This window comes from Calonectris borealis, chromosome 3 (genome assembly GCF_964195595.1).
Source record: "Calonectris borealis chromosome 3, bCalBor7.hap1.2, whole genome shotgun sequence".
In the NCBI taxonomy this organism is placed as follows: Eukaryota; Metazoa; Chordata; class Aves; order Procellariiformes; family Procellariidae; genus Calonectris; species Calonectris borealis.
Window position 1 is genome coordinate 51,964,403 of NC_134314.1, and position 27,310 is coordinate 51,991,712.

The window sequence follows — 27,310 nt, forward strand, 5'->3', positions numbered from 1 at the left end:
CCACAGAAGGTGTGTCATAGGTTTAATTAAACACCAGTTCACTGTGCATTGTTTGTATCTACCTGGCAGTACTCAAAGTGAGGTGATATGCCACAATATACAACCCCTTCTTTCAAGGGTGGACATATCGCCACTTTTGGAGGAGCAGGTATCTGCAAAGGGAGAACTGACACTTAGTAGCTGGTTGCTGATGAGCTGTCTCAAAGACCTGAATTTTCCACCTTGGGGAGACTGTGGTGTCGGTGCGCCGAGCTCAGGAAGAGCTGAGAAGCTGCCTTCCATTAGGCAAGACTGACTCCCTCGCTGCGGTGGCTTTCCACTGTCTACCGACTTCAGCGTCACCAAGTGCTGCCAGGCGCTGCACGTCCAGTGTCTGCTTCTTGCCTGTCTCCCGCAGGAGCCCCAGGCTGCAGCAGTCCCAGCTGGACTTGGTGCAGTCTAGAGCAACCCTGCCACTCATGGGGGTAAAAAATTCCCTCTCTCATGCCAAATGCCAAATCCTAACAGTTTCTGCTGACTGTGCAATTGAAAGGAGGGTGATACTTCTAAGAAACAAGCTGTAGTTCAGTTCGGTGAACTTAACCTTTTCTGACTGGATTTTCACATTACTTTGGTGTATTTTTATAACTAGAATTTTGTATGTGTTGCTTTGAAGAAAGCTGGTATTCAGCGTGATGTAATAATGACTGTTAGTCTGGCTCATATGCCCATTCTACAAATGTCACAGAAACACGCTACAATGTTAAATTTTTGGGTAGGGTATCCTGCATTTGACTGTTTTCTAAGTATAAATGTTTAATAAGTATGTTGTAATGCCACTTATATGGTAAGTTCATCTTCCCAGTAATACTGTTTCCTTTACAATCCAGTATACAAGTTCATGATTGCTTTACTTGATGCCAAGAACCAAGATGTCTGTTTTTCTGCCTGTGGAGTTCTACTCAATCTCACAGTAGATAAGAACAAACGAGCTCTTCTGATGGAAGAAGGAGGAATTGGAAAGTAAGTTCCTGATTATGCTTACGAAAAAGGCAAGTGCCAGGGGTTTGGCCAAAGAGTTTCAATCAGATTCTTTTTTATTGGAGCCAATAATTTGTGGTAAGGATACATACTTAACAGATATTCAGCATCTAACGTTCTTAAAGAAAAAGCCTTTTCTATTCTTTCATATGTTTTTTGCAAAAGCATTACAGTGGTTTAGCCTATGGTAGAGCCAAGAACCGTTGAATAATTTCCCAAAGATCCTCCTGATACATACAGCAGAGGAGAGTACCATACAACAAAGCAACTAAGGCATGGCTTTGCAATAGCTGCTTATGCTTGACTTAACTGGATCCTATGTGGGCTACAGTCAATAGGCACCATTAATGTGTATCTGTTGTAAGTGTGAAGATTGCTTCAAGAACTATGATTCCCCGCATGGTCTCTTGCAGTTTTTTTAACTATTAGTATTGCAGGGCGAACTATCTGATGTAGCTGTGCTCGGCAGAGAATAAATAGCTCCTGAGACTTCTCTCTCCGAGAGTTCAAGTTTAAGGCACTTATACTGTAAGTGGTGTTATATCTTGAAAAACCACTGTGGATGCAACACTTGTGGCTTTGATGTTCAGATAATAGCGGATCCAGCTTAATTGGAGCAACGTGAAAGATCATGTTCCTATGCTTGTAAAGCAGTTGATACAACCCACATTTATGAAACAATATGCCTAACTTTGAAATGCTTTCCTGTTCATACATCATATAATTACTTTTTTATACAATGTAAACAGTGTGTAGTCTGCTTATCCTTCCTTCCCATATTCTAGTTAATGTACAAAATATAAAGCTAAAAAAGAAGAATAAAAATCTTATAGGCAAATTGAATAATAAATGTGAGAGATTTCTATTATATAGAATTTCTATTATATAGAATATAGACTATTCTGTAGAATACAGAATCATACAGAATATAGAATTTTCTATACTCTGTCTGAAAACTTGTGAAGAATGAAGGAAAAACATTAACAGTATGGAATAAATCTAGAGAATTTGGAAGTGATTATTAAGGAGGTCATCCTGACTGCCAAACCAGCTCTGTGGATTTTTGGAAATGAGGTTATTGTACCAATATTTAGTGGCCCTAATAAAACATGGAATTAGTGTCATCAGAGAGTTAAACTTCAAAAAACTAGGGCAAGTTCTTTTGGCTTTTCATTATATGCCTCCTGGTCTTCCACAATGACTGCCTTCAGAGAGGAGAGAAAAAACAAACCTCTTTTTGGTTGCTTTTCAATTACTGCTATTTTCAGCAATACCCGAATGTAACAGTTATCCCATGTTCCCTTTACTAATCACCGGATTATAAATCTCACAGTGAAGTAAGGAAGTGAGGGAAAGAGGGGATCATAGAGTTGGGGAAGAGAACAGCAGTGAAGGATTACTGTTAGAGAGGTCACTAGAGACAGCAGGTGGAAAACAATGTTTACTTCTGCTGCCCCAGGACTTGTGAACAGTGCTGTTCGCAGTTCTGGATAGCTACGGTGTGTAAGCCGGTGCAGGCAGAAAAGTTACAGCTTAATTTCAGAGTCCTGCTTTTCATCTAGCCTGCATTTGGTATCTGCAGGAAGTGAGATTAGAAGAAAGGTCAAGAATCTAATGGTCCTTAATAAAACTGGCATTTCTGAGAGGAGTCCATTGGGAGTGCAGGCTGAGGAAATACAAGAAGGGGCGAGATCTGCAAAATAGTCAGACTTCACTGAATGTAAGAGGTAATTCTGTGAGTCATGGAAGTAGCAAATTCCTTTGGATTTGTCTTCTGGTCAGATCCTCTGATGTGTAATAAGCTGGACGTTCTGACTGAAGCTTTTTCTGCATTCATACCATCTTTTCCAGATGAATTTTGCCTGATAAGGTTTGTCTCGCATTGCAATCTCTGCTCTAGTGGTAGCCACAGATTTGGGACAGTCACAGATTGTCATGACATTCATTGGAATTTTAGTGTCTTTGAGATCGTTGCATTTGTGACGTATGTGATTGAAACTGGTCAGTTGGGTTAAAAAGTTATAGGGGATGGACAGATGCAGGCAGGCATACGCACATATGTGTAGACAAAAGGTGTGTTCCCATCCTTAAGGAACTAGACTAAACGAAAAGGGGGAAGTTACTGAGGAAGAAAGTAGCATCTTAAGTTTATTAGTGTAGAATTTTCCTGCAACTTTCTTGGAGTCTGCATACATTTCTAGACTGCCTAGATTTTGAAGGGCTCAGGAGAAAACCACATGGAGCAAAACACTGTTTTTGTTTGATACTGACAGGTTAGTTGACTGTTTACAAGACTTTGGGCCAGCTGACTGGCAGCTGGCTTGTTTGATATGCAAAACCTTGTGGAACTACAGTGAAAACATCACAAGTGCGGCCTCATGCTTTGGAGAAGATACCGACACATTACTGGTGCTGCTCACATCACTCTTAGGTGAGATTCATAATCTTGGTCTCTTTTCCTTAATAAGAGAAACAGAAGGAGCAAAATCAAAGCAGTATTAGTTTGGGTGGGAAGTCTGTCATGCAGCTTTAAGTGGTTGCCCGGTATAGACTATCCAGCAACATAGGGGCCTATTGCCATTCAGCACATTCCCTCAGATCTTACAGATTGCCAAGGTAGAATTGGCCGCTGTCACTCCCCACTCTAGTTTGTCTAGTTAGCATGCCACTAATGCTTTTCACCAGCTGCCTTTTTGTCTGCTCAAGCCAACTATCCCGTAGACCTTCAGCGCAAGACATCCTTTTCACTGGATGTGGGCCCTTCTGGCATCAAAGGTCATTGCAGGTATTGACAGAAGCGGGGGCTCAGCTGTGATGCCCCTGGCTACTGCACAGCACACACCGGGCAGTCTGGGGAATATGGCTTCTCCACTTAGTCGGAGGGCTCTCTGGTGCAACAGGCTGAGCTTGCTGCTTGTGACAAGAGTCCCTTGGCTGCCCTTCTTTTCTCACCACGATCTCCTTGTGGGCAAGGACAACATCCTGACAATTTCTCGTCTGCTCCCTAAAGCTAGGGAGAGTGTGCTCCTCCAAAAGACAGGCTGGAAGGTGTCGACAAGTGAATGTTAAAACCCTGATTCGCTTACCCAGTTGGATCTTTTCATCTGCACATTTATGCTTGCTTCAAATTTTACAGAGTTTAATTGCTGTGTAATAGTCCTATAGTCACTATATTTAATTATCCTCCTTTATTTTATGACCACTGCTTTGGTTATGATTTTATTTTGGGTAGGTCATTTGCAATTATCTTTTTAAAAACATCTTTAAAACGTAAATTAAATTGAAGCAAACCTTAACTAATTTTGATTTGGTTTTAATTGGAAATTTACTAAAGATACATGCTTGCTGTAGAGAAGGCTGCATGTTAGTCAGACCCAGATAGAAAGTGAGATCCTCGTGGTCTCTTTTGTTTTTAGACAATCAGAACAGTGGGTAGATTTGTGAGGATTTTTTTCCAGTTACAGCAGAATTACTGTTATTCATTGTTGTAATCATTCCTTGCATTACATTCCTTGCTATGATAGAGCATATCTTAATGTGGGCAGTAATTCCATCTATTTATCTGAAAATACTCAGTGTTTCAAGATCATTAGTGCACTTTTTAACATTCTGCAACAGAACTGCAAACTTTACAGCCACAATCATGCTTGAATTTTCTGGCATGCAGCAATGAATATATATATCTTTGTTTTGGAAAATTCTTACTTATTTTTTCCTCTGCATTTAACATTGCTTATTCCAGCAATTAATTTGACTGCAGAGTCCAGACTGGGTAGTAATTGGAACTCTCATGAACTAGTACAGCTTTCGTGAACTGGAATTTCATGTACAATTGCAATTGCAGTTACAATTGCAATTGTAATGCAACTGTAATGACAATTAATTAAAAATAGGTCAGAATTAAATCAGAAGCCTAGTCTTTCTTCACGCTGTAGTCAGAAGAGTAGCTGTAGAAAAAGCACATCCTATTCACTGGATCTGGTTTCTCCGTGTGTTAAGAGCCAACAAATTTTAGTAATAGCAGCTGGTTAATATTGCCCTACATCTTCCTCCTCCCATTGTATCCAGTAACAGCCTTGAACAGTCATTGCTCCGATTCTATCATTCAGGAAGCAGGAGGCAACTGCTGACAGTCAGTGGACTGTACTTAAGCATCAGCACGCCCTCAGGAAGCAGAAAAAGTGGAGCATGGCACAGCAGACACGTCACTTCACCTGCTGTGCTTGGCCTCCTCCCCTTTATTTTTCTTTCCCCTACCTGGCACAAGATGACAGAAGATATGAGGGAGCCAAAAGGGAGTGGAAATAGCCTGAAAAGATGTTGGGCCAGAGAAAGGCTGGACAAAAGGCACCGTTTCTTTCTCTTTTTCCCTGCCTGATCCCAGCAGCCTGAGACGCAGTGGGCCTGCTTTCCCATGGCACTGTCATTTGCCTTCTTTCAGCTGCTCTTGAGTCTCATGTCACTTTATTGGCTCAGAGCTCCTGGAGGCTGGTGTTTCCAGGCCCCTGGCAGCAGCTTTGCCTTGCCCCGGTCCCTCAGGAGTAGCAGTGGAGATGAGCCTCTGTCCTGAGAACATTCTTCTGTTTGGTCCTTCAGTGAAATCTCCTTTCTCTCTTTCTTTTTCCAGACCTTTCTTTGCTCACCTTTACCTCCACTATGAATTTGAGGAGGTTATTTTGAAATCTCAGTACATGTGAACTCTTACGTGGCATGATACTAGCTTCAAGGGCTCCTGGCCCCTGTCTTGTTTGAGTTACAGGAATGGGTAGCCCTTGCAGACTAGAGTCTGTCGTCTAGTTTTCAGCTTCCCCTATAGCATGCAGACCCAGCGTGCTTGTCTTCTTCCTGGGCTTGCAGCCAGTTCATATGCTGTTTGGCCAGTACCCAATTTTGCTAGTTTTGAGAAGGGTCGTGGGAAAATTAAATTATCTGAGGGTGCCCAGCTTGCACGTGGGACGCTGATCCTCACTGATCCCCAGTGTTACTCACATTCTGCTTTGGGAGATTTACTGTTTTGGTTCAACACTTCAGCTTTTGAACTGGTTCTGACCCTTGTTCTTGTAGGCTGGAATTCCCGACCTCAGTGATTCCATAAACATTCAATCAACTTCTAGGGGCCACAGCTGTCTACTAAAAGGGAGAAGTGTCTCTTGCTCTCTGTTAGAAGATAGTTAATTTGGGTAGGAAAATGATTTCAGGAGTAGGCAAAGCAATTCTGCCTGAGAACAAAACCCATAATCCCTTATCTTCCTCTTCAGGGTCTCTCACTTCCCTGCTGCTGAGATTCATTTTTCATATGTTAGGCTACTGTGCCATGGATAGGACAAGAGCTAATGGGCACAAGTTGCAATAAGAAAAATTCCAATTAAGTATTAGGAAAAGAAGTTCCCACCGTGGCAGGGTCAAGCACTGGAACAGGCTGTCCAGAAAGGCTGTGGAATCTCCATCCTCAGAGATGTTCAGTACTCAACAGTACATGGACCAGAGCAACCTGATCTACAGTGGCTCTGTTCCAGAGGTCCTGTCCAACCTAAATTATCCTATGATACCATCAAATACAGATCTAATGTCTGAGGCTGGATTTTATCTCTGATTACGGGGTTTTTTCCTGCAGAGACAGGACATGTCTTCCTTCATGAAAGAATGTTTTTTTTCCTCTTTATTACAGAAAGCCTCTGAAAGTCATCTCTTTATGCAGAACCCCTTTCAGAATCTACCTCACGATCAGCATCTCTTTAATTTTGGTAATTTAGAAACACTGTAGAGACATAGAAGTCAAGTGTTGTTGGCAGCTACTGGTAACTTTCTATGAAATGGAGCCCATCTCCATGCAAGAGTAATGTCATCTCTTCCTTTATAGCTGTTGCGGCTCAGGCCACATGCTCTGCATAGGCATCTTGGCATTCTTTTAAATGGGAATAGCTGCTGTTTGAGCATCCCTTTTCTACACAAAGTTTGACTCAAAATGTGGGTAACTGAAGTTTCTCTTCAGCTCCAAGTTGCCCTTTACCTGCTGTGAATGTGCAGTAAGCTCCCTTACAGAGTTACGTATTTAACAGAGTGTGAATCTGGTGCTCTCTTGTAGTCTAGGGCAAAGATAAGTCACGCTGCCCATGGGGTGCAGGATCGTATCTTCATTTTAGGTCTGCTTATGGCCTTAAAGGCTGTCAAATATCCTTCTGTTAAACTGCATGAAAACATTTGTTCAGCGTTATCAGTTGTGTTTGTAGATTCCCGATTCAGGAGCATGCCTCTGGTTGCAGACTGATTTCTTTTTTCTGTAAGAGTTTGTTTCTTTGCCATATCCAATGCCAGGCAAAATGGAGGGGGAATAACAAGTGATGACTTCCTTTCATTTCGAACATTACTTGTCTCTATTAAGAGTGTCCTATTATTTATGAAGGTTGTGAGGAAGGGAGGGCATTTGTAATATAGTAACCAGTGTGGTTCGTGTTCTTTAAGTATGATAGTAGATACAGTTTGAAAGAGTCTTCATGAACCAGATTAGCAAAGCAATTTGTGACAGGAAAAACAGTTATAGTTAGATGAATATGATTACTTACATTAGCAAACCTGTGCTGTGAGAAATGTTAAAACCTGAGTAGTTTCCAGGCTGACAGTCACAGTAAACGCTTGATCTCAGAGACACAGTTTAACTACACCTGTGAGGTGTAAGAATAATAGAGCCTGCATACCCTTTTTGCTGTTCTACTGACCTTAACATTCTTTATTTTCAATTAAAGCTAAGTCCCTCGGACAGTGATGCTTAGTTAAACATGGAGTTGTTTTTAAGCCACAAACATACACAACGTTTAAGTTGAATGTGCTGTAGTCAAAAAACAGAGGGTTTGGTATATTTTTATTCAGAATTGATGATGATATTTTCCTTGATTACAGATGAAGAGCTAGCGTTGGATTACAGCCTCGACAGAGATTTAAGGGACAACCACAAACTATATTGGGAAAGAGAGTTTAAACCTGTGGCAGAAAAACTGCTTGACAGAATTCAAACCCATCTCTCCTTTCTTCCAACGGTGACCATTACTCCCTTTTAATCAGTCTTTTTTTTTTTTTTTTTTTTTTGTGGTGTAGATTGTACAGCTTTGTATTTCTAATATACCTGTACATTGCCATTGGTAAGCATGTTGGACAGCATGGGAAGTCAATTTTTAAAAAGTCAGTAAAGCCTGGCATTTATATACTGGATACTATCTTTTGAGAAGCTTGTATGAAATTTTTGCACGTGTAATTACTTTTTACAGTATATTTGAGCTGATCAAGCAGCTGTTCAGTGTGATTTGTCTATTAATTGCATAGTTTCTTGGCTGGGAAAATGAAACAAAACTATTTGCTGAACTTTTCATTTTTAAAAGGTAAATTACTACTGAGTACCTGGACCTCTGTGGTACCAAAAATGCTGTGCACTATAAAAGAACGTTACATGACAGGAGCCACCCACATCTTACCGACAGACTTTGACACACTTTCACTTTATATGAAATTCTGCGACAGAGTAACCCGAATGCTATTGGGGCATTCTGCTGTGCTATATCATAGGCTTCACTCTTCAGATGATTGAATGCTGTTAATGGTCAGGGGGAAAGGTGCTCCCCTTTCCTTTGGAGATCCCCCTTTCTTTACCTGATACTGTGTGGCTAGGCTATCCCAGCTCCTGCCTTGGCGCTTGTGGGATATAGGTCTAGCTGTGCTGGAAAGAGGCTTTTCTGAATTGGGACTTCACATCTTAGGGCAAAACACCCATATCCCTGACGTAAGAGAAGATTTTAGCTAGTCTGGTGTGTTCTTTCGGTTGTTCCCACATTGCCAGGAGCCACCTGTGTGCCTGTAATGCTGAGACTGTCTTGGGCCACCATCTCCCCTGGGCTCGTGTTTCCATCCACGGGGCAAAAAAAGGCTCTACATCCTTCACATTCCTTCTGACTGCCGCAGGCTCATTTATTGCTCAGTTTTCATCCTTTCAGTGTATAGAAGTCCCTGCATTTACCCCATGGATTAGCTCAGCAGGTGCATCACTGGCCTCAAGCGTTAACAGTCCAATTAGCCACAGAAAGCTTTACAGACCTGACCCATTTGTCTCTCTTCAGACCTCAGATTACTAAGAATAAAGCGCTGTGCAGGGGCGGCCGGGCTCCTGGCTCTGATCCTGAGGGTCAGCAGCCTCGCGCTGTGCTGTGCGCACCAGGAGAGCAGCCTCCAGCCTAGCAATCCCTGCAGAGAGGCTGGAGGAATTTGGTTTTCTGAGGCAGCAATCCGTGGCACCGCTGTACCTTTGGCAGTGCCCGGCCCTCTGCTTCCAGGTGAGGAGACGAAGCGAGGAGGCTGGGAAGTAGCGCCGTAGTAGAAGGGCAGGGAAACTTTTTTCCTCGTGTAGATCCCTGTTTCTACATTCTTGGGGACTTCTTTACTGCTCATGGGGGGGGGCAGGTTTTGGGAGTGGTGAGGAGGAAACTTCAATGAAGGTAATGAAATTTGCAGCATTCCTTTTGTCCCAGCAGCTCAGGTGTTTCTTGTGACCAGCAAGGCTCAGCCCTGCAGTGAATCGCTTAGGGAGCGCATGTGGCAGCCTCCATCGCCGCAATCTGCAGGAGAGAACTACTCAGCAGCTCAGTATAGTTCGGCTCCAACAACAGCTCTGCTGAGCTCAAAAAGATCTAATCATCATCCCTTCTTTTGCCATTTTAATTTTAGCTGAAGTTGAGGGGGAAGATGTATGTTTCAATGCCCCATTTGTTTCTTGGAAAAAAGAATGGATTTGCTTTTTGGGGGTATTAAAGAAAGGGTAAGCACTCCCCTGTGGGGAGGGAGCTGGAGGCATTTGTTCTTGACATTTGCATCAAGGGAAAAGGCAGGCAAACACCAGGCTGTGTTACGCGGGGCGGGGGTGCAGTGGAAAAGGCCTGGTGTCCAAGTCCTGTCTGATCAGAACTAAGTGCTGAGTATCTGTCAGAAGGCAGCCTGAAACTGGCGTTTCACTCAAGTCAAGGTGGATGTGTAGGCAATTAGGATTTGTTCGAAGAAAATGCTAGTTATGTCAGTCATTACCCATCGAACTGTAAACAAGGGCCTGGAGCGCTGTGTAGTGTGTCTCCGGTAGCACAGGGCAAATTTGGGGATCCCGTAGTGGCGCACAAAGCTGGGGCAGCTGCTGTGCGTGAGGTCTGCCCTCATGTTCAGAGTTTGGCCTGTGACTGCCTCAGGAAGAGGCGCATTAGGAGCTGCGGGGTAGAGCAGAGTGGGCAGCAGAGGCCTCGGAGCAGTGGCTCCCGTGGAGCTGCACAGGCCCATGTCTTTCTCTGAACAAAACTTGTGGGTAACGGGAACAAACCCCAAAATGCTGAATTTGTGATGTATTCTTATGGCTTCTTCTACCATTTGGGTGTCTTTGCCACACACCTCAATGCAGCAGCTCTCTTCTGACTTCAGGAGCCCATTCCTGTTTAGCGACCACGTACTTGGCCTCTGTCATGCTGCTCTTCTCAGCTGGGGCGGGGTGGGGGGTGTGTGCACACGCATGCACAAAGTTTGGAACTGAACCTACGAAGAAGATGGAAAGGCAGAGGCTGCTGGGGAGGGCTGTTCATTGCTGCTCGCGGGGCAGATGGCTCTGCCACGCTCCTCTAAGCACAGACTCTGAAGAAAATCCAGTGTGTTTTTTTTCAATACAGGGCCCACGCAGCAGCCAGCCATTTAGTTCCCTTCACTCGTGCTGGCGCACACCATCTCCTTCCATGCGTTGCCTGGCCTTTTGGACAGGATCCCCCGCCCACATGGTCTTTTGGGGTGAGCGGCCCATACTACTAGTGCCCACAATATCTGAGGTGCGTGAGACGCTGCTGCCGCGCACGCATGACCTGCTGCACTTCGCAGCCACAGGCTGAGGCTCTGCAGGAGCTACTCAGGAGCCGTCAGGGCTTGCAGCCTGCAGCAACGGAGCGCAGCTCAGAGCTGCCCATGACGGAGGCAGTGCTGTGGCGTGTCCCTCATGCCCTGGCATCCTGCACAGCTGCTGCTCTCTGCAGCCATCCCCACTTTCCACTTTCATGGAGCATCTGGTGACTTAACCATTTTCTTGTTTTCAAAGACTAACCCCACCGACCCCTTTGGTTGCCACTGTGCTTAGGAGTCTTGCATGTTCTCTTCTACTTCAAACCACAAATGCCTCGCCATTTTTAATTAAAAAATCCCCCAACATTTTCAGGCCCTTTCTCCAAAGTAAGTAAGTAGCAGTGTGTGTCATCAGGACTGTCTGCATGTTGTGGTTAGTGTTCTGCTTGAAAATGTGACCATATGAATCCACTGACACATACACGCACACACACCTGCAGGTACCTGCCTGAGTCTGGAGCGTGTAGGATGGAAACGGCCAGTTTAGGCTTCTCGGAAAATTTCATGTCTGCCTTTGACCCGCCCCCCAAAAAAGCAGCAGGAGAATCAGGTGCTGCAGAAACTCCATGTACAGACTGGGAAGACACTTTTTCTGTGTCCTTAGGCATAGCTTAGCTTTATGCTTAGACAGGAAAGTTTTGCTCGTTTTGGAACATTAAAAATCCCGTATTTTTAGTTCAGAGGAAACAGCAGATGCTTCCTGTTAGTCACAATTTTTGACAGTTTATTAATCTTTCTCCCCTAGATCTTTTTAGATATTTTACCCTCTTGGACTATAAGCTTAAAACTGTTTGCAGAATGTTCTGTAGTAAGAGAAACCAGTCTGAGCTAACTGAGAACCAGGCCAACAGAAATCTTAATTTAATTCTACCTGTGGGCTTGGGAAAATCAGTTTCTTTCCTGCCTTACAAATAAGGCTCCTTACCTTCCTGTAAGCGGGTAGGAGTTTCGCTTGATATTGTACTATAACCCCAGTTACAGCCAGCAGTAGGAGTGTGTCCAAAAGAGTTTGTCACTCCCTGGTAGCAAATTCCCCTCCCCTGCCGGTGCCTCAGTCTGACTGCACAGACCTGACCATCCTTCTGACGCCCCAGATATCCTTTTGGCACTAGCCTATGAAAATTAGCAGCCTAATATGGAACTAAGTTCACTGCTGAAGGATTTTAAAATCAGTTTAACTCTCAAAATAACATTTAGACCTAGTTATTCAAAATAAGTGATTATATAAACACTCAGTGGGAGTCTCCAATCATATCACAGCCATTACCTGTGAGGAAAGAGAAAACCCTCTACAACAGAGTATACCTGAAGAGGGGATGGAGGACTATGGGAGGTTTTAAATGTTTTCTCCCATCATTTTAGACTCAGTTGAAAAAGTCATGGTTTGTCATTGTAAGTATGTTTGCTCAATTACCGTTTCAAACATTTTAAAATGGTCTTTGAACCAGTAAGGAAACCAGTAAGAACAGAAGCGTAAAGTTAAACCACACAAAAACGCCAAGAGAAAAAGTTGTTACCTTTATTTAAAAAATACCAATAATACTGACAAATTTAAAAAGCAATTCACACTCATACAAAAAGTATTCATGTGTTCTCCAAAACCACTGTATATTAAACATCAGCATTTTAATCATGTTTTGATTTACTAAAAATAGATGGTTTTTAGCCTAGTTATTTAAGCAACTGCAAAAATCAGTAAGACCAGCGTTGGGCATGTAACACAGTAGGACTGTTTGGCAGTCTAGAACAACATTCCCACACCTTGTCCTAGCTCCTGAACGGGTATCGGTTCATCCTTGAAAAACAGGACAAGAAGCTACTCGCCGCTTCACGTAGTTAGATCTCTAAAAAGCTCTGAGGACTCGAGTCCTCCTCTTTCCATAGGAAGACCATTGCACTTGGAGCCCACCAATAATGCTGAACAAATGTCCTGTAGCATTTTAAGGCTAAACTATTTGAGAAAATTGACTGCTATCTTTCAAATTATCAGTGTGGACAGAAGAGGTTTAGTTCTGATTAAAAAAGAAATCTAAATAACAAGGCTTTTTTGAAACCACACACAATAAAGGCTCAGACAATAGCAGTGCTCACTTTCACTTTTAGCTTAACTGGAACAGCCTGTGTCTGTTCACTCCACCAGCACAAATAGCAGCATCAAGATTTTCTAAAATTATTCTCATAGGGAAAGCAAATGTCATCAAGTCCCACTTCTTTTCACGCTCCAACTCCCGTAGTATTTGCCTTAACACAAAATCTATATATCTATCATTTGCTATATTGCCACAAGTTCATAGAGTGTCCCGTGCTGTCTAAAGCCAAAATACCGTGAGCAGGCAGCACTTCTGCACAACCCTGTCAACTGCCAAGCGTTCACTGCCGAGTGGCAGCAGTGATATTCCAAACATGGAAATAGCTGAAACTAAAGGAGTTATGGCACAATGGGCATCTTAACTTATAGCTACCGTTGGTCCTGAGGCTTCGAATCTTCCTCTGCCATACTGCAGCTGCAGAACATTCCAACGTCGACAGGCGGCCGGAGACATCAGGTCATATAGCGAGTAATAGCTCTCAGAGCATAAAGTAGTTCGGCTTGCATCCGAGCTTCTACCAGAAGCAAATTTACATGGACCTTCGGGAAAGAAAAGAAGTTACGCTTCAACGGCGTGCTCACAATAACGTACTCCAGTGAAAGGAAGTCCGTGGGGCTGTGGCTTTCGTGTTAGAGTTTGCAATAGCAGTGGGGAGCACTTTGCGTTTCAGCTACCCAGATAACGAGTTCTATCTGTAAAGCTTGCCGAGGGAGGAAAGAGCGAGCAAGCGCTGCACGTGGAATTGCGGCACAGTGCCGCCATGGTCACAGGGACACTTCAGCAGGGCCAGGAAGGGGTAGTCGCCCTGCAGCAGACCAGCTGGTTTAGCTGGAAGAAACAGACAAGCTTTCAAGCACACAAGCCCTTCTTCAGCAGCAGACTATGCGCAGCTTGAAAATAATTGTTCAAATTTAGCTTAATTAAGTTAATCAATGAAAGGCAAAAGGGTTGTTGGTACCTGCAGCGCAGAGGGGGTTGTTAGCAAAGGAGGAGGTGATAAGGTCGTTTGCCCCTGTGGGACCGAGAGAGAAACACACAGGTAATTATCACCTGAACGACGTGGAGTGGTTAGCTGAGGTGAAGCACAAGAAAAATTGTAACATGCCATCAAACTATCATCTTTATTGAGACAGAGCTGTTCAGTAGCTACCGGAGGTAAGGATTGGAGTTCCCCAGCTCATCTCCTCAATGTCTTTACTGTATTTCTTTGAGGATGAGATCAGCAACCGTGCGGGGGAGGGGGTGAAAAGTATTCTCTCACTGACAGCAGGCTGGCTGCGAGCTTGCTTTGGCATGTAACGGCTGCGTATGGTTTCATTCGCGTGATTTCCATGAGGATGGATGGTGATTGCACTCAGTGACACATACATGTACGATCCTTGGATTTTGATGGCTATGGAGATGCAAAGTTTTGGGCTTTAAAGAAGGATTTGTGTGCTTGAAAAGCTCGTCTCTATCAGTCTAATCAAAACAAACATATGTAGTATTTTGCTTGAACAACCTTAAATCATTGTAGTTACAGTACCCCTATTACAACTGGGTATCTCTAAACTATTTTCACAAGGAGTTTAGCAAGAAATAGAGCCTCTGATGATATGAACACTGGTTACGGCACATTTATGTTTCAGCACTGTATCAGCATTCATTTTAAGTGAGGCCTAGAAATACTTTTCCAAAGAAAAACTGGAGGACTTGATGGAGTTAACAGCAAGAAATATTACTGGGAGGTGCAATTCAGACTATAACGCAGCAGCAGGACTTCAGGCTTTAACACAAAGTAACTGCTTTGGGGCCACTGGCACTAAAAATGACCGTAGGACTGCAAAGACCTTGGGCCAGCAAGCAAGCTGCTCTGGGTCTGAGGCCGAGGGACAGAGGCAGTACCAGCCGACAGCGGAGGAGAGCGCTGCGGTCAACGTGGAGCTGTACCATTTACACGTCTAACCTCCCCAGACGGTTCAGAGCTCGCGCAGCCCATGTCAGCTGTTAGCTAGCAAACATGCAGTAGGAAAAGAAAAATTATTTCGGCCTGGGAAGTACTACACCTCCTAACGAACTTACTCAACGCGAGCAGAGTCCCGGTAACGTCAGCCAAAGCTTAAATGCTAGCTGGGTAGCTGTGGCTGTTAGCGTGGCAAACGGATCTACTGCCCGTGTCCCTCAAGCACGCATGCGAACTGTACCTTCTCAGAGTGTTCAAACTGCCTCCAGAAGCTATCATACATTCTTTTTGTGGTCTTTTCAGGAGTGCAAACCACAGTCTTGATATAAACTTTAAAGCTGCGGTCCAACAACTGATTAATTTCACCATAGTCATAATCATCGTATCTGTTCAGAATTGAAAGAAAAACACTTTCATTTTCAAGAACCAGTTATTTCACTTGTATTGTTTGCGAGTTCCTATGGCAAAATAAATTATTGTGTGATTTGTACCACTACTGGCCCTTCCCCATAAATAAAAACACGTTTAAAAATACGTCCGTGTTTGCGTTGTTAGCCAATGCTAACAAGTCTGATGCATATATAACAAAAGCAGTAAAACTGACCTTATTCCAAACATACAATGGATATAGTTCCAAATAGCTCGTCTTAGCATTGAGGTATCCACATCTTTGTGCATGGCCATTGTGTTGTAAGTCAGATTATAAGCAATATGAAACTTCTCATCAAGTAGTTGTCCCACATCTGGGTAAAGACGATTAACCAAGGAATAGCCATGGTCTTCCCAGGAATAATCCTTAGAAGAAGTGAAAATGCAGAACGGAGCATTTCAGAAATGAACTTGTGAAGGCCTAGTGCTTTAATGCAATTTATCTCAGGGCAGATAATCCAGTGGGGAGGTGGGGGTTGTTCATTTGCTTGCTTTAAGCCTTCTCGTCCACGGGGCAGTAAGTTACAGCACAGCAATTTCCGGGTTTGGTATTTGGCACAACAAACAGATTGCGCTCTAAGCCTCCCGATAGCAGCCCCCATCCTTGTTACCTGAACACGAAAGGTGGGCACGTGCATTCCATGTCTGGAGAAGTCTTTGTAACCATAGCTGGTATCCTCAAAGTGACGAGACACATCTCTTGTTGGTGCCGATTCTTCATCTTCTGTGAATTTCAAACAGAATTTCACACAATTTCAGTAAGAACAAACTGGAAGTGTGCTAGTGGAACTCTTACAGAAGAATGGGAGTCCTGTGCTTTTTAAATAAACACACAGTTTCACTGGACTACCCATATTAAAATTCTTTGGTACAGCTCAGTGTGACTGCAACTATGGTTTTTAGAGGCAACTCCATGAAAACCACTCAGATTCTTTCTTACAGACAAACACTTTTTTCTCCCTTCTTTTATGTACCAGTCTTCACTCTCTCTCCTAAGTCTAGGGGACGTTTTGCTCCTAACCCAAGGAGTCTGTAAAAATGTCAAGGGAAAATCTGCTTTGGAATGGAGAGCTTATTAAAAAAGAGACCTCTAAGACTTCCATGCCAAGTTTGTTTTAGAGGAAACTCTGTTGAAGAGCCCACAACAACCCTAAGCTTGTAACATTAATTATTATCCACAGTCATCTGAAAACTAATGTTTCATACACTTAAATATAGCTAAGTGTGTTAAGGACTTCTTTTTACAATGTCCTGTGAGATGCTTAAATCTCTTGTGAAACTTTAAATCAAGAGAGAGATTCCATTTCTGTTGGAAATTTCTGTTAAGCGTAATATTGGTCAGTGACTGTTATGGTGCGTTTGAGAGAAGCCACAAATCTTGGCACTACTTTTCTTTTAAGTGTTCCTGGAAGCAAACAAGGCACCCCGAATCTTGATCCCTTCAAAGAAATGGTAATGTTTTTGAGACATCTAATACTACCGCAAAAGGAAAAAAGTGTTAAGTATTTCTTCAAGTGATTTGGAAAAGTCTAAATAAATATATATACACAGTACATCTGTTCTACCTGAAGAACACACGAACATGCTTTCTCTCTTCTCTCTTTCAAAACGTGTAGCCATCTCTTCTTGGCTGGCTTCCTCTTCATCTCTACACTCCTGTAGCTGCTTCATTTTCTCCATAAGAGCTTTAACTTCACAGACAGACTCTGTAGACTTGAAAAGGAGAGAAAAACATTTCATTTCCATGTAACAAGAACTGACAATGATGGCAGAAATCATCAAGCCAGAAAATTTAAACGCAAGCTATGTCCTTCATTTACATCTTGAAATACTGATTTTTGGAGGAAAACAGTTCTTGAAAGAAATCTGTACTGACCCAGCAGTTCACATTTAGTCATCCTCTTTTCTCAACTAGATCCCTGGTATTTTTAGCACATTTTAAGAATCACAACTTTTTGGAACAAGTGGTTCTCACACTAAAATTAATTTATCTTACTTAATCTAAATGTTTAACAACTGAAAAACATGGAGCTGTAACAGAAATTCTGATAGAGGAAGTAACCACAATTTACTACCCAACTGTATTTTTCCCCTTCTCTGTTCACAGAGAAGAAACATATTGAAGGAAAAAGGAAGAGTGAGTGTAAATGCAGATTTAACGAAGCCTCCAAGGAAAGCTAGTGCAAGATAATCTGATTTCACGAGAACTGTTTTAACACCACAACACACTATTAATTTAATATCTGGTCTTGTAAAAATCCATCAGCGCAAAGCAAAATAAAGTTATCTTCAATTTATACGGTTCTGCCCCTTTCCTCTCTGCCTTTTACAGTTTGCTCCTTCAGAGAACCAGCAAGCTCCATCAAACAAAATTTAAATGCCACCCACACCATTGCAGTAAAATCTCACAAGCAAGGAACCTGCATTGAAAATACCCTATTATCACTGTTCTTAAACCAACGCCTAGTTCACATCATGCTTTTCACTAAATAGAAGCAAGTACAGATCAGTGAGCGTAACTGCTGCAGCCAGGAAATTCTGTTTTAGAGACAGAGTCAGAAAATTGTGAATGATCTGTTGTGTGATGTATCACAAACACCTCAAGGCAACAAAGTCAAAGACTGGAACCAAAGGAGGAGCCAACTTTCCGCTGCATCCACAAAAAAAAGCATTCCTGGCCACTGCTGCTCAGGACATGTGTCATGAACTAGCTGAGGCCAGGAGTTGTCTCAGTTTGCCTATACGAATGACAAGAGACCAAAAAAAAAGACAACTGAGAGATTGTATTTTTGTCTCTCCCTTCAGTAACCTCCCCCAGCTTACTGGTGTCATTTCAGCTTCTCCTAAATGTACCTTTTCAACTGGTTAGCCCTCATCTGGATTAGGCTAATCAATCCAGCTCTCACTGAACGAAGAGAGACAGGCATCCTCCGTGTATTAAGTTGAGAAAGAAACTACTACTGTTGAAAGAGATTGTTTGTTCAGACAGATACTTACTGGAATACTTCCAGTTGGGCTGGCATGAATTTCATCCGCCCCGTGGTAACCATTTGTAATATCGCATATGCAATAGTTACTGACGGAAGGGGGCCTGAAGGTGTGACCACCTTCACAGTCGATCTCTGGGCTGATTCCACAACCAAACGTGAAGGAAGCAAGGGAGTGGTACTGTGTCAGGAGAACGACTGCGTGGATCAGCTCTGCCAGGGACCAGCTGTTCTCCTCAGTCTTCAAAAGTTGCTTTAAAATTATGCAAGACAAAAGTATTAATTTAAGTCATTCAAATGATCCCGCCTTAGTGCAGTTTATCAACACATTTCTTTACCAGATAAAATTATTTTTCCAAAGTCCATAATTGCTTCCTAACTCTCTGCTGCCATTCGTGTGCTCAGTGTCCTGTTACCAGGTTACCTGCCGGCCACAGACTCATGTGGTTAAGCCACACAGGAGATGACTTCTCCCCCTTCTCTGGCCCTCAGCTATTGAATCAGTTGGGGTTTCTATTTTGCACCATATGGTTTGTATTGAGGCCAGACCAACTTGCACTGAAATTTCACACCTCTGATGAAGATGCAACCACAACAGTCACGTGTTTCTTCAACTGGTCTTTACAGTCTCAGAAAACCCTGGCAACTCCTTGCGGATCAGCTGTGTAAAAACCTGGCATCAGGGCCGGGCTCCCTCCATCTTGTCCCTGTGGGTGGAATGCTCTACATTTGACTCGAAGCTTCAAACCCCAACTTCCCCTTCAGGCAGGAAAGTGTGGGAGGTTTGGGGCCTTCTGGCAGAGCGCGCCCCCTCCCCCACAGCCCAGCGTCCTGCCTCCCAGCAAGACCTGCCACCGCCTCTCCACCTGGCAGACAGCGCCGAGAAAGTCCGGGCACCCACTTCCTCCTCGATAAGGGTGAAGAGAAGAGCAGAGGAGGAGGAGTTGCTTCAGCAACCGCGGTCAGGCCCGGGGCAGGCGTGCCCCTGCCGTGAGAGCTGCCGTCGCTGCACGCACGCTGCACGCAGCCTCGAAGCTGGCTGATCCGGGCAGCCCTCAGAGGAGGGGGCAGCAGAAGCAGACGCTTGGTGCCTTGTTGGTGCCGCAGCCCTGGCTGGCTTGTACCACCACCGCTCCCCTGGGCTGTCCTGCCAGCCTGCTCCCTCCAACCCGGCCTGAAAACTGAGCATCTGAACCAGCAGCAATTGAGACAAACACGTGTGATGGGCGTTCTGCCTAACCTCTGGCCGCACCCCAGAAATGCTCAGGGGGTTCTGGCTACTGAAAGCACACGACTTACGGAAGCACACACCTGAGCACATCGTCATCGCACTAACAGAATTCTGACATGACGACTCTGAAATGTCAGCGTGTTGTAAATTAAATTTGTTAGTCACTTAAGACCAGTTATGACCATGTCAGTTTTACCAGGGCAAAAGTGATATTGTATCGTGCAGTATTCACAGTGATACAACACTGAAATGAAAGTTAGTAAAACAGAACACTTTCACCCTGTCTGGCTCTTAACCCTAACAATCTGTGATTGCATTACTGAAAAGCAAGGGTACATTCACATTACTCCATGAAAGATTTACCTCGATATGTTCCTTGGTGATAAGCCAGGGTCGGTGAGCCAACATTTTGTTCAGTTCTCCTAAATTTTGCAGTTTTTGAGGTGCATTTTCCAGACCATTCAACCATTTAGGATCTCCACCGACATGAAGGAAGTCATTCACATGGAGGTTAACAAGGTAAGAGCACTGATGTCGTGCTGCAGCCTAGAAAGGAAAACACAATTGTGATACAGAAAACAATTACAATAAGTTAGTGCTTTATGACAAATACCATAAGTCATCATTTCCTCAAAATATTCAAGAGTAAGACTTGCAGTGATCAAAGGCTGAACTAAAAAAAATTGAGATTAACACATCAGCCTGTTTTGATTATTGTTCTCACAACATAAATATTCCTCATTCATATACATCACAACCATGCTGGCTACAGGTGCAACATGCCTACATCCAGGGAGAAGTACAGGCATAGATTTGTTGTATGTCCTGAAGCAAGTAATCCATACTGCAAAGTACTCTCCAGTGGGGAAGAAGCAAGGCGGCCTCTATGTGAATTTTTACCAGCAAAAACAAAAGGAGGTTTTAGAATGCATACAGCAAGAGAGACTCAGAGCAACTTTGCAGCAAAGAACAGAGCCAGTATCATTTCTTCAAACAGCAATACCTTCCCCATCAAATTAAGACACAGCCCAAAACTTTAATTCAACTTCAGCAAGCAAAGATCATTGAACTGGCAGATTGGAAATTATGAAATCAACTACTTCTGGCAGAAAACTTGCTTAGAATCCAGAGATTCAGAAACGGATGATGGGACGGACTACTGAGTTAGAGGGAGGTGTATTTGACGGGACACACACACAAACAAGCTTTCCTGAAAAACGGTTTCTGAGATACTAACAAAACCAAAAATAAACAATTGTCTTATTTTCATAACAGATTTTTTCCCTCTCTTTCTCAGAGTCCTACCGAAACTATGAACATAAAGTACTGGTCTTATGAAACAATTTGTAAACCAGACACAAACAAACCTACTCTGTTTTTCCCCTTAGCTCCTGATGAAATGCCTTTCCAACTAGAAACTGCAAAACACAGTAATAACTGCTATTAAACAAGACCAGAGACTGTTGCCAAAGTGGCTGTTTCTGCTTGCAGCTTTACGTTCCAGCATACCATTATCCCGATGTAGTGTCGGTAATGAAGCGGGAGTGGACCATCCATTTGCAGTAGATAGTGCTGAGTTTTTAGAAAGCTTTCAAGATACTGCGGGTGGAAAACCATCACCAAGGTAACATTGTCCAATCGGCCCAGTGTAGCAAAAGAATCTGCAAACAGTGTGTGCATCATGGCGTCTTCGTTTCCCACTTGAATTGTCTGATTGAACAGAAAGAGCAATTAGCAAAATAGTAAATATATTACCACAGCACCCAGAGGCCCCAGTGAAAGGAATTATATTATAAATCTATTAATGGCATTAAATCAATGCACATGAGGCAAGGCACATAAAATCCCTTTAACACCTTTCATTTAGGAAATCACAAGTGGTAATATCAGCAAAAGGAGATTTTTGGCTTTACACTTTTCTCTTGTACAACACTGACTTCTCATTTTTAACTGTCTCACCTTCACTTTCTTGCATGTCCCAAACTGATCTAACCTAGTTTATCATAACAACAAAAAGCTAATTGAATAATCATTTCTAGTAAGGGAAAAAGAGGGAAAGAAGTAAAAAGCTAGCTAAGCTGACAAGAGGGAGAAATAAAAGGAAATTGAAACTTAAGGCTCTAAAATAAACCACAGGCATATTACTAACTTTTCCTCTGCTCCAAATTCTCTTACCAGACGATCAGGAGCGAAGCACCAGAAATGCTCAGCCACAGCACTCTGAAGCTTCTCAGACTATTCAGAACGGTAGAGGCAGCTCAAGAAAAAGCAACCCCAGAGCAGGGGGGCAGGTGCCTTGTGGACCAGTAGGAACTTACATCCGGATGCTCACAAGGAAAGAGACGCTCTTACAGAAAACAGTATTGGGTTTCTCTTATGCTAGATAGCAGTACAGGAGAGGTCATAACTATTCCAAAGGGCTCTCATTGCTTCTGTACACTAGAACTGTGGCCAAAGTCTCACCAGGACTGCATGTAATCACAACTGAAAATGTTTTGCAGCTCAGCAGCTGTCCTGAAACCAAATGTGGGTTACTACTAAAAGGGTGTTCCTTAAAAGCATAAAGTTCACTGTGTACTTGAAAACACTACCACACCTCCTTCTCGGGGATGAATCTGCTTGGTCCGTGTCCCAGTGGTCTAGGAATTCTTATTCCAAGTTCCTAGAAAAGAAAATTACACCATCTCAGCATTTGGTTATAAACAGGTTTTTAGCTGTGGTTGCAACAAAGAAAAGAGTTCTCCATCCAGAGCTGGGCTTATTTGGGTACTCGTGGTACTCTTACACGGGTACTTTTACTAGTACCATTTGTACAAATGCAAATCATTTTTTATACAAGTGCTTTATAATTAGCCACACTTGTTTACAGTGTACTGCCCCACTCCAGCAACAAAAAATTCAACAACAAAGGCCCTGCCAACCGAAGAAAACACACACAAATTTATATGCGTGCACACACTCTACAACCTGGTTCATAGAAAATTCTGCATAAAGCATATTTTGGCAGGGTGTCCAGGACAAGGAGTTCAGTACATAGCTGGCTGCTGTGTGGTTATGCCACTGATACAAAATGAGACTGATGTGTGTGTGTACATCCGCAGTGCGCCAGCAAATAACACTCTGTGCATCTGTCAGGAAATGAAACAGCTGTAACCCTAATCAGATTTCTTTTTCCCCAACCTCAAAGAGCTCTTAAACTGCTGAAAGTACCTGATCTACATTTGCATCTGCTTTCTTTTTAAGAAAGGATAAAAAGCTATTCACGTTGGGAGGGAGGGAGGGGATTTTGCTCAATCAGAGCAGCAGCCGCCACGTCCTTGCACACTTCTGTGGATATGCTGCCTTGCAGGTAAGAGGGAGGCTGGATACCCCTCCAGCAGTTCACTGCTTGCCCTCTCCCTCAGCTAGACGAAGCTTTCAGCCAGGCCTACGGCACCCTGGGCCCTTCGTGCAGCCAAGGAGCAAACTGCATAAAAGACTTGGGTGCATTTGTGTCCTGCCTATTAAACCGTTCCCTTTGGAAGGCTGGGAGCCATGGGTTCAAGTGCAGCTTCTGCGTTTGGCATGGAGCAGCCCTCAGAGAAGGCACAGCAGGATCCACGGGGCATGTACCAAAGCAGGACACGGCCTCCCCTGGCACATTCGCACATGCCCACCTCCCCATCGCTACAGAGGCTCACTCCCCCATGGGTGCAGCACTCGCTGCAAACCAGCTCTCCTGAGGGGATTACTCCCCAGCCAGCAGCATCGCTTCCTCAGGAAAGATGGGAGCCCTGCCACCAGGAGCAGCTCCCAACGGGGCAGCTGATGGCAGGGTGCTCTTACAGATGGAGGCAAACTTGGGGTTAAAGCTGGGGATGGAGCTGAGTGCAAAACACTAGGCTATATATGAACTAATGGTTTGGGCTCCTTATCTGTTCCCTCTCCCCAGTCATCTTTTAAAACACATCCGTTGCCCCCATTCCATAGCCCAAACCACTCATTTTCTGATGATACCAACCCCATCCAGGTTCTCAACTGGGTCTAGATGAATAAATACCATGTATTGAGCCAGTTCAGGCCACACAGAGCAGAGGGGCACCTTCAGCTGGTTTAGGCCTCAAGAGTAAATGAAGCCCCCAAAAGCTGCCTGCCAAATGCAGCTTTTAACTTTGCTACATTTTCCCCACATAGATAAAGGTTGTTATAAACAAGCAATACTGGTCGCGCTCACTTCTGCACTTTTTCTGTCTTTAGCTGAGGTTTCTATTTGCACGAGTTCATTGTACGAGAAGCAATTTTATTAATCAGTTACTGTTCCCTGAACTTTCCCCTAAGATTAAAAACCGGCTTCAGAGAGCTGGAAACAATCAGCACAGGTCTAAGTCGGAACCACCAAAGCCCATCAGACTCTGACAGGCTCCTTAAATCCTAAATCAGATGCCTTCATTTCTCAAGTCTTATTTGGATAAAGTGAGATCAAAGGGCAGCTCTACCACTAGGCTTTTTACATTTTCCCTGGGACAGTAAAGTAGCTTTTTTCGGCTGAGGGTCCCAACATTCACAAACAAATTTTGCCCGTCAGCCAAGTCTCCAGCAATGCCACTTGTAGGATGGAATTTATATCTTAAAAACACCCTCTCTCCTCAAAGCTCTAGCTCTTATCTCGGCTACAACTACGCTAGCAAATTAGAGAAACATCTTACATCCAAATGACAGCAAAAAAAGTCTGTACACATCATTTAACTTAGCAGATGTCTGCAGTTGTCTGCCAACTCAAGCACTCCAAGAGAAATACCTTGAAGTTTAATTCTTGAATAACTATGTTTCAGTCTTCCCTTTTCCCAGAACAGTTACAGGAAGAAAAAAACCCCCAAGATTTAAGAACCTGAGATCAGCAGGCTGCTAACATATTTTGCCTCACAGTCTAAAATACATTAGTATCAATACACTTCACATTTTTTTAACGCATGCAGATGTCAAAATACTATGATTACATTGCATATAACAGTTTACATTACTTAAGTAGCCAAACCCTCTCTGCAAAGTGGCTTAGGGGTTTTTGGAGGATTGAGTAAGTTGCTTTGTTTTCCCTCACGAGAGAAAGCATCCCGCTCAAATCATGGCACCAGCCTAGTACTTGAGAAGCCTGGGTTCACGTCTCTCTTCTGACAGAGACGTTGCAAAGGATTTGTGAAGATGAGCCTCAGTTTCCCACCTGCAAAATGAGGGTAAATATGTTTCTTCCAGAGGATGCTGAGAACAGAAATAAGCTTGTTGTCATAAGGTGCATGTTTGCCCAGTCATAAGAGTTGTATAAATTCTGACCCATTAGAAAGCTTCTGAAAATTGTTATTCTTCAGTTACAAACTATGGCAGACTTTTAAAAAACTATTTCCCCCTCTTTTTCAGAAGCAGCATTTAATCGAGTTCTCCTAGTACTTGAGAAATAGCAGGCATGTCCAGGTGCTCCCAGTATCCCAACATTTCAAATACTATATAGACAATACAGTAATAATTCTCGAAACAGTCCTAGAGTGCCTTCCTTTCGTTTTGAACATATTTCTATGCTCCATGATGCCTTTCACTAAGCCTCCATCTTCCAAATACACTCAACTCAAGGAGACCGCTCTCCAGTTTTCCCTCTGAAAGGCAAGACCTGCATCCTGACCAGCCACACCACCACATCTTTCTCTCGCACCTTCCTCTTAAAGCAGCACCTCCCCTGGAGCACTGACAAGCACTCGGTGAAGCAGCCGGGGCTAGGACGAGCAGCAGTTGCAAGCAATCGATATTTATTTCGGTTATTACAAAAGTAACAAAGCAACTTTCATGCGATTCCAGACCACCGAGTTGCACGCCAAAGTGACTTACTTAGTGCCGTGTTTTCTGCATCAAACTCCTCCTGGCTTCTTTCCTCCTGTTTGTTAATCTTGCCACACCACTTTCACTCAGTCTAGAAACTCTGCAGCTGAATACAGCTCCAAGCTCAGCAGAAAGCCAACCACAACTGAGACTTTAGGTGCTAATACTACATCATAATAATAATAATAATGATGATGATGATGATGATGATGATGCATCAGACGCAGTCCATCTTCAAAGCCAGAACATAAAACCCAGATGGCTGCAAAGCTGAGCACCAAGGGTGGAAGAGATTTCACCTTCAACACCCCGAAGCTCACAGCTAATGGAGGGACGTGGGCCTCGCCAGGTGGCCATCCACTCCTCTGCTCACCTTCCAGACATACCTTGACAGAGAAGCAAGACTTTAGCCATATAAATGCTGTATCGCTATGCTTGGGGAGACAACTCAAAAATCACAGAAAAGCATCCTCTTTCCCTTTCTGTAATGTAACTTGTATTTCTGTACAGCCACTATTATTAGTTCCATGGGAACTACGTTCACCAGATACCTACCATTTCTGAATCTACATGTCCCTCATCACTGCCATATCTGAGCATCTCATCTCATGTATTTAATTCATGCAACATTCCTGTGAGGTAGGACAAGTGTATTATCTCCCATTTAGCAAAAAAACTGAGAAACAAAAAAGCTACATGTCTAACAGAGGCTGCTACAGAAGACTGGCGGCTTGAGCTGAGATCTTTCAAGTCATGGGCTAATGCCCTAACCATCAGACTGTGTGCCTTTTCACAGACTTCTCAGCCAGGACATATGTTTTATGCAAATTTACAAGAAACAGCTCTTCAGAGCTGAGACAGAAGAGTTAATGAGACAAGTCTGCAAACATAATTATATACTTCCCAGTTACCATTCTCTCTCACCAGTTGGGCCCACTTAGTACATCCAACAATGACAACCAGACCAAAAATCTGTACTGCATGTACATATATGCTCAGAGAAGACCACTCTAAAACCGCAAACACGTATAAACTCACTCTACTTACGGCTTTTCTGTATCTTAAGACTCTGTCAATCAAGTCCACTTTTAGGTAACTTTTTTAAGCTTCTTGACAAGAACAGCATTCCTATCAAATTTAAGTAAAAGCCTGCGATGGAAAATTGAACTGCAAATGCTTAGAAGAGGTTTTTTAATACTTCTAGTACAACACGCATCACCTCTGCTAGTAGTAGAACATCATCTGCTTTGGTTCCGAACCTCTTTAAAACATAAGTGAAGAAAACAAAAAGTCACTTCTAAACAGACACCCAATATCAGAAATCCCACCCAGAAACACTGAAGCAGAGTTAAGTTACAAGCCGAGACGCAGGGCCTCTAGAAGAGGAACAGCTATCTAACCTTAGCTACAGCTCTGGCTCCATAGTGTGCCTAAAATGCTTTTTCAGATCCCTGTTCCTCCCCCACTGCTGGTTCCTGGCAGCTAGAGCTCTGCCTCTTATCACAAAACCTCTCCCAAAACTCAATTATAGTTTTGTAGATGAGTATGGGGACTGTTACCAAACTGTTCATTGTCAGTCATTCAGGATTCATGAGCTGAGCACTAGCTATGAACCACAATCTTCAGACTGCTTCCCTGGTGTTAGCAGTGAGTCATTTTGCTCCCCTCAAGTACAGACAGTACCAATATCAAATGTTCTATCTCCCAGAGAGACTTATTTACATACTTACTTAAGCCTCTTCTAAATGGCAAAAAGAACATTTTATCATAGACAAGCCACAGGCAAAGTGAAAATATAATTATCAATTTACTTCACTAAACAACATTTGGATTCACATCTTCATCTGAATCATCTGTGTCC

General features: G+C 43.3%; 2 protein-coding genes across 10 annotated transcripts in view; one reads left to right on the top strand and one right to left on the bottom strand.

Annotated features, from left to right (window-relative positions):
* Positions 1-8,298, top strand: part of ARMC2 (armadillo repeat containing 2) — a 67,530-nt gene extending 59,232 nt beyond the window's left edge. Inside the window, exons 17-19 of the mRNA XM_075145632.1 lie at positions 870-1,002; positions 3,294-3,451; positions 7,918-8,298. Coding sequence (XP_075001733.1) covers positions 870-1,002; positions 3,294-3,451; positions 7,918-8,075 — 449 coding nt within the window. The 3' untranslated portion in view covers positions 8,076-8,298. The remainder of the gene's footprint in view (positions 1-869; positions 1,003-3,293; positions 3,452-7,917) is intronic.
* Positions 8,299-12,422: 4,124 nt separating this feature from the next.
* SESN1 (sestrin 1) overlaps positions 12,423-27,310 on the bottom strand; it is an 86,284-nt gene continuing 71,396 nt past the window's right edge. For 5 of the 9 annotated variants that reach the window (XM_075145633.1, XM_075145640.1, XM_075145639.1 and 2 more), the window contains 10 exons: positions 22,202-22,267; positions 21,115-21,315; positions 19,969-20,151; positions 18,385-18,627; positions 16,953-17,100; positions 15,999-16,111; positions 15,563-15,753; positions 15,200-15,344; positions 13,975-14,028; positions 12,423-13,555 (listed from right to left, as the gene is read on the bottom strand). In XM_075145633.1, coding sequence (XP_075001734.1) covers positions 13,469-13,555; positions 13,975-14,028; positions 15,200-15,344; positions 15,563-15,753; positions 15,999-16,111; positions 16,953-17,100; positions 18,385-18,627; positions 19,969-20,151; positions 21,115-21,315; positions 22,202-22,267 — 1,431 coding nt within the window. In that variant the 3' untranslated portion in view covers positions 12,423-13,468. Of the gene's footprint in view, positions 13,556-13,974; positions 14,029-14,066; positions 14,410-14,890; positions 15,007-15,199; positions 15,345-15,562; positions 15,754-15,998; positions 16,112-16,952; positions 17,101-18,384; positions 18,628-19,968; positions 20,152-21,114; positions 21,316-22,201; positions 22,268-27,310 lie in introns of those variants that run through there. The other 4 variants (XM_075145634.1, XM_075145637.1, XR_012672974.1 and 1 more) reach the window with 3 other exon arrangements.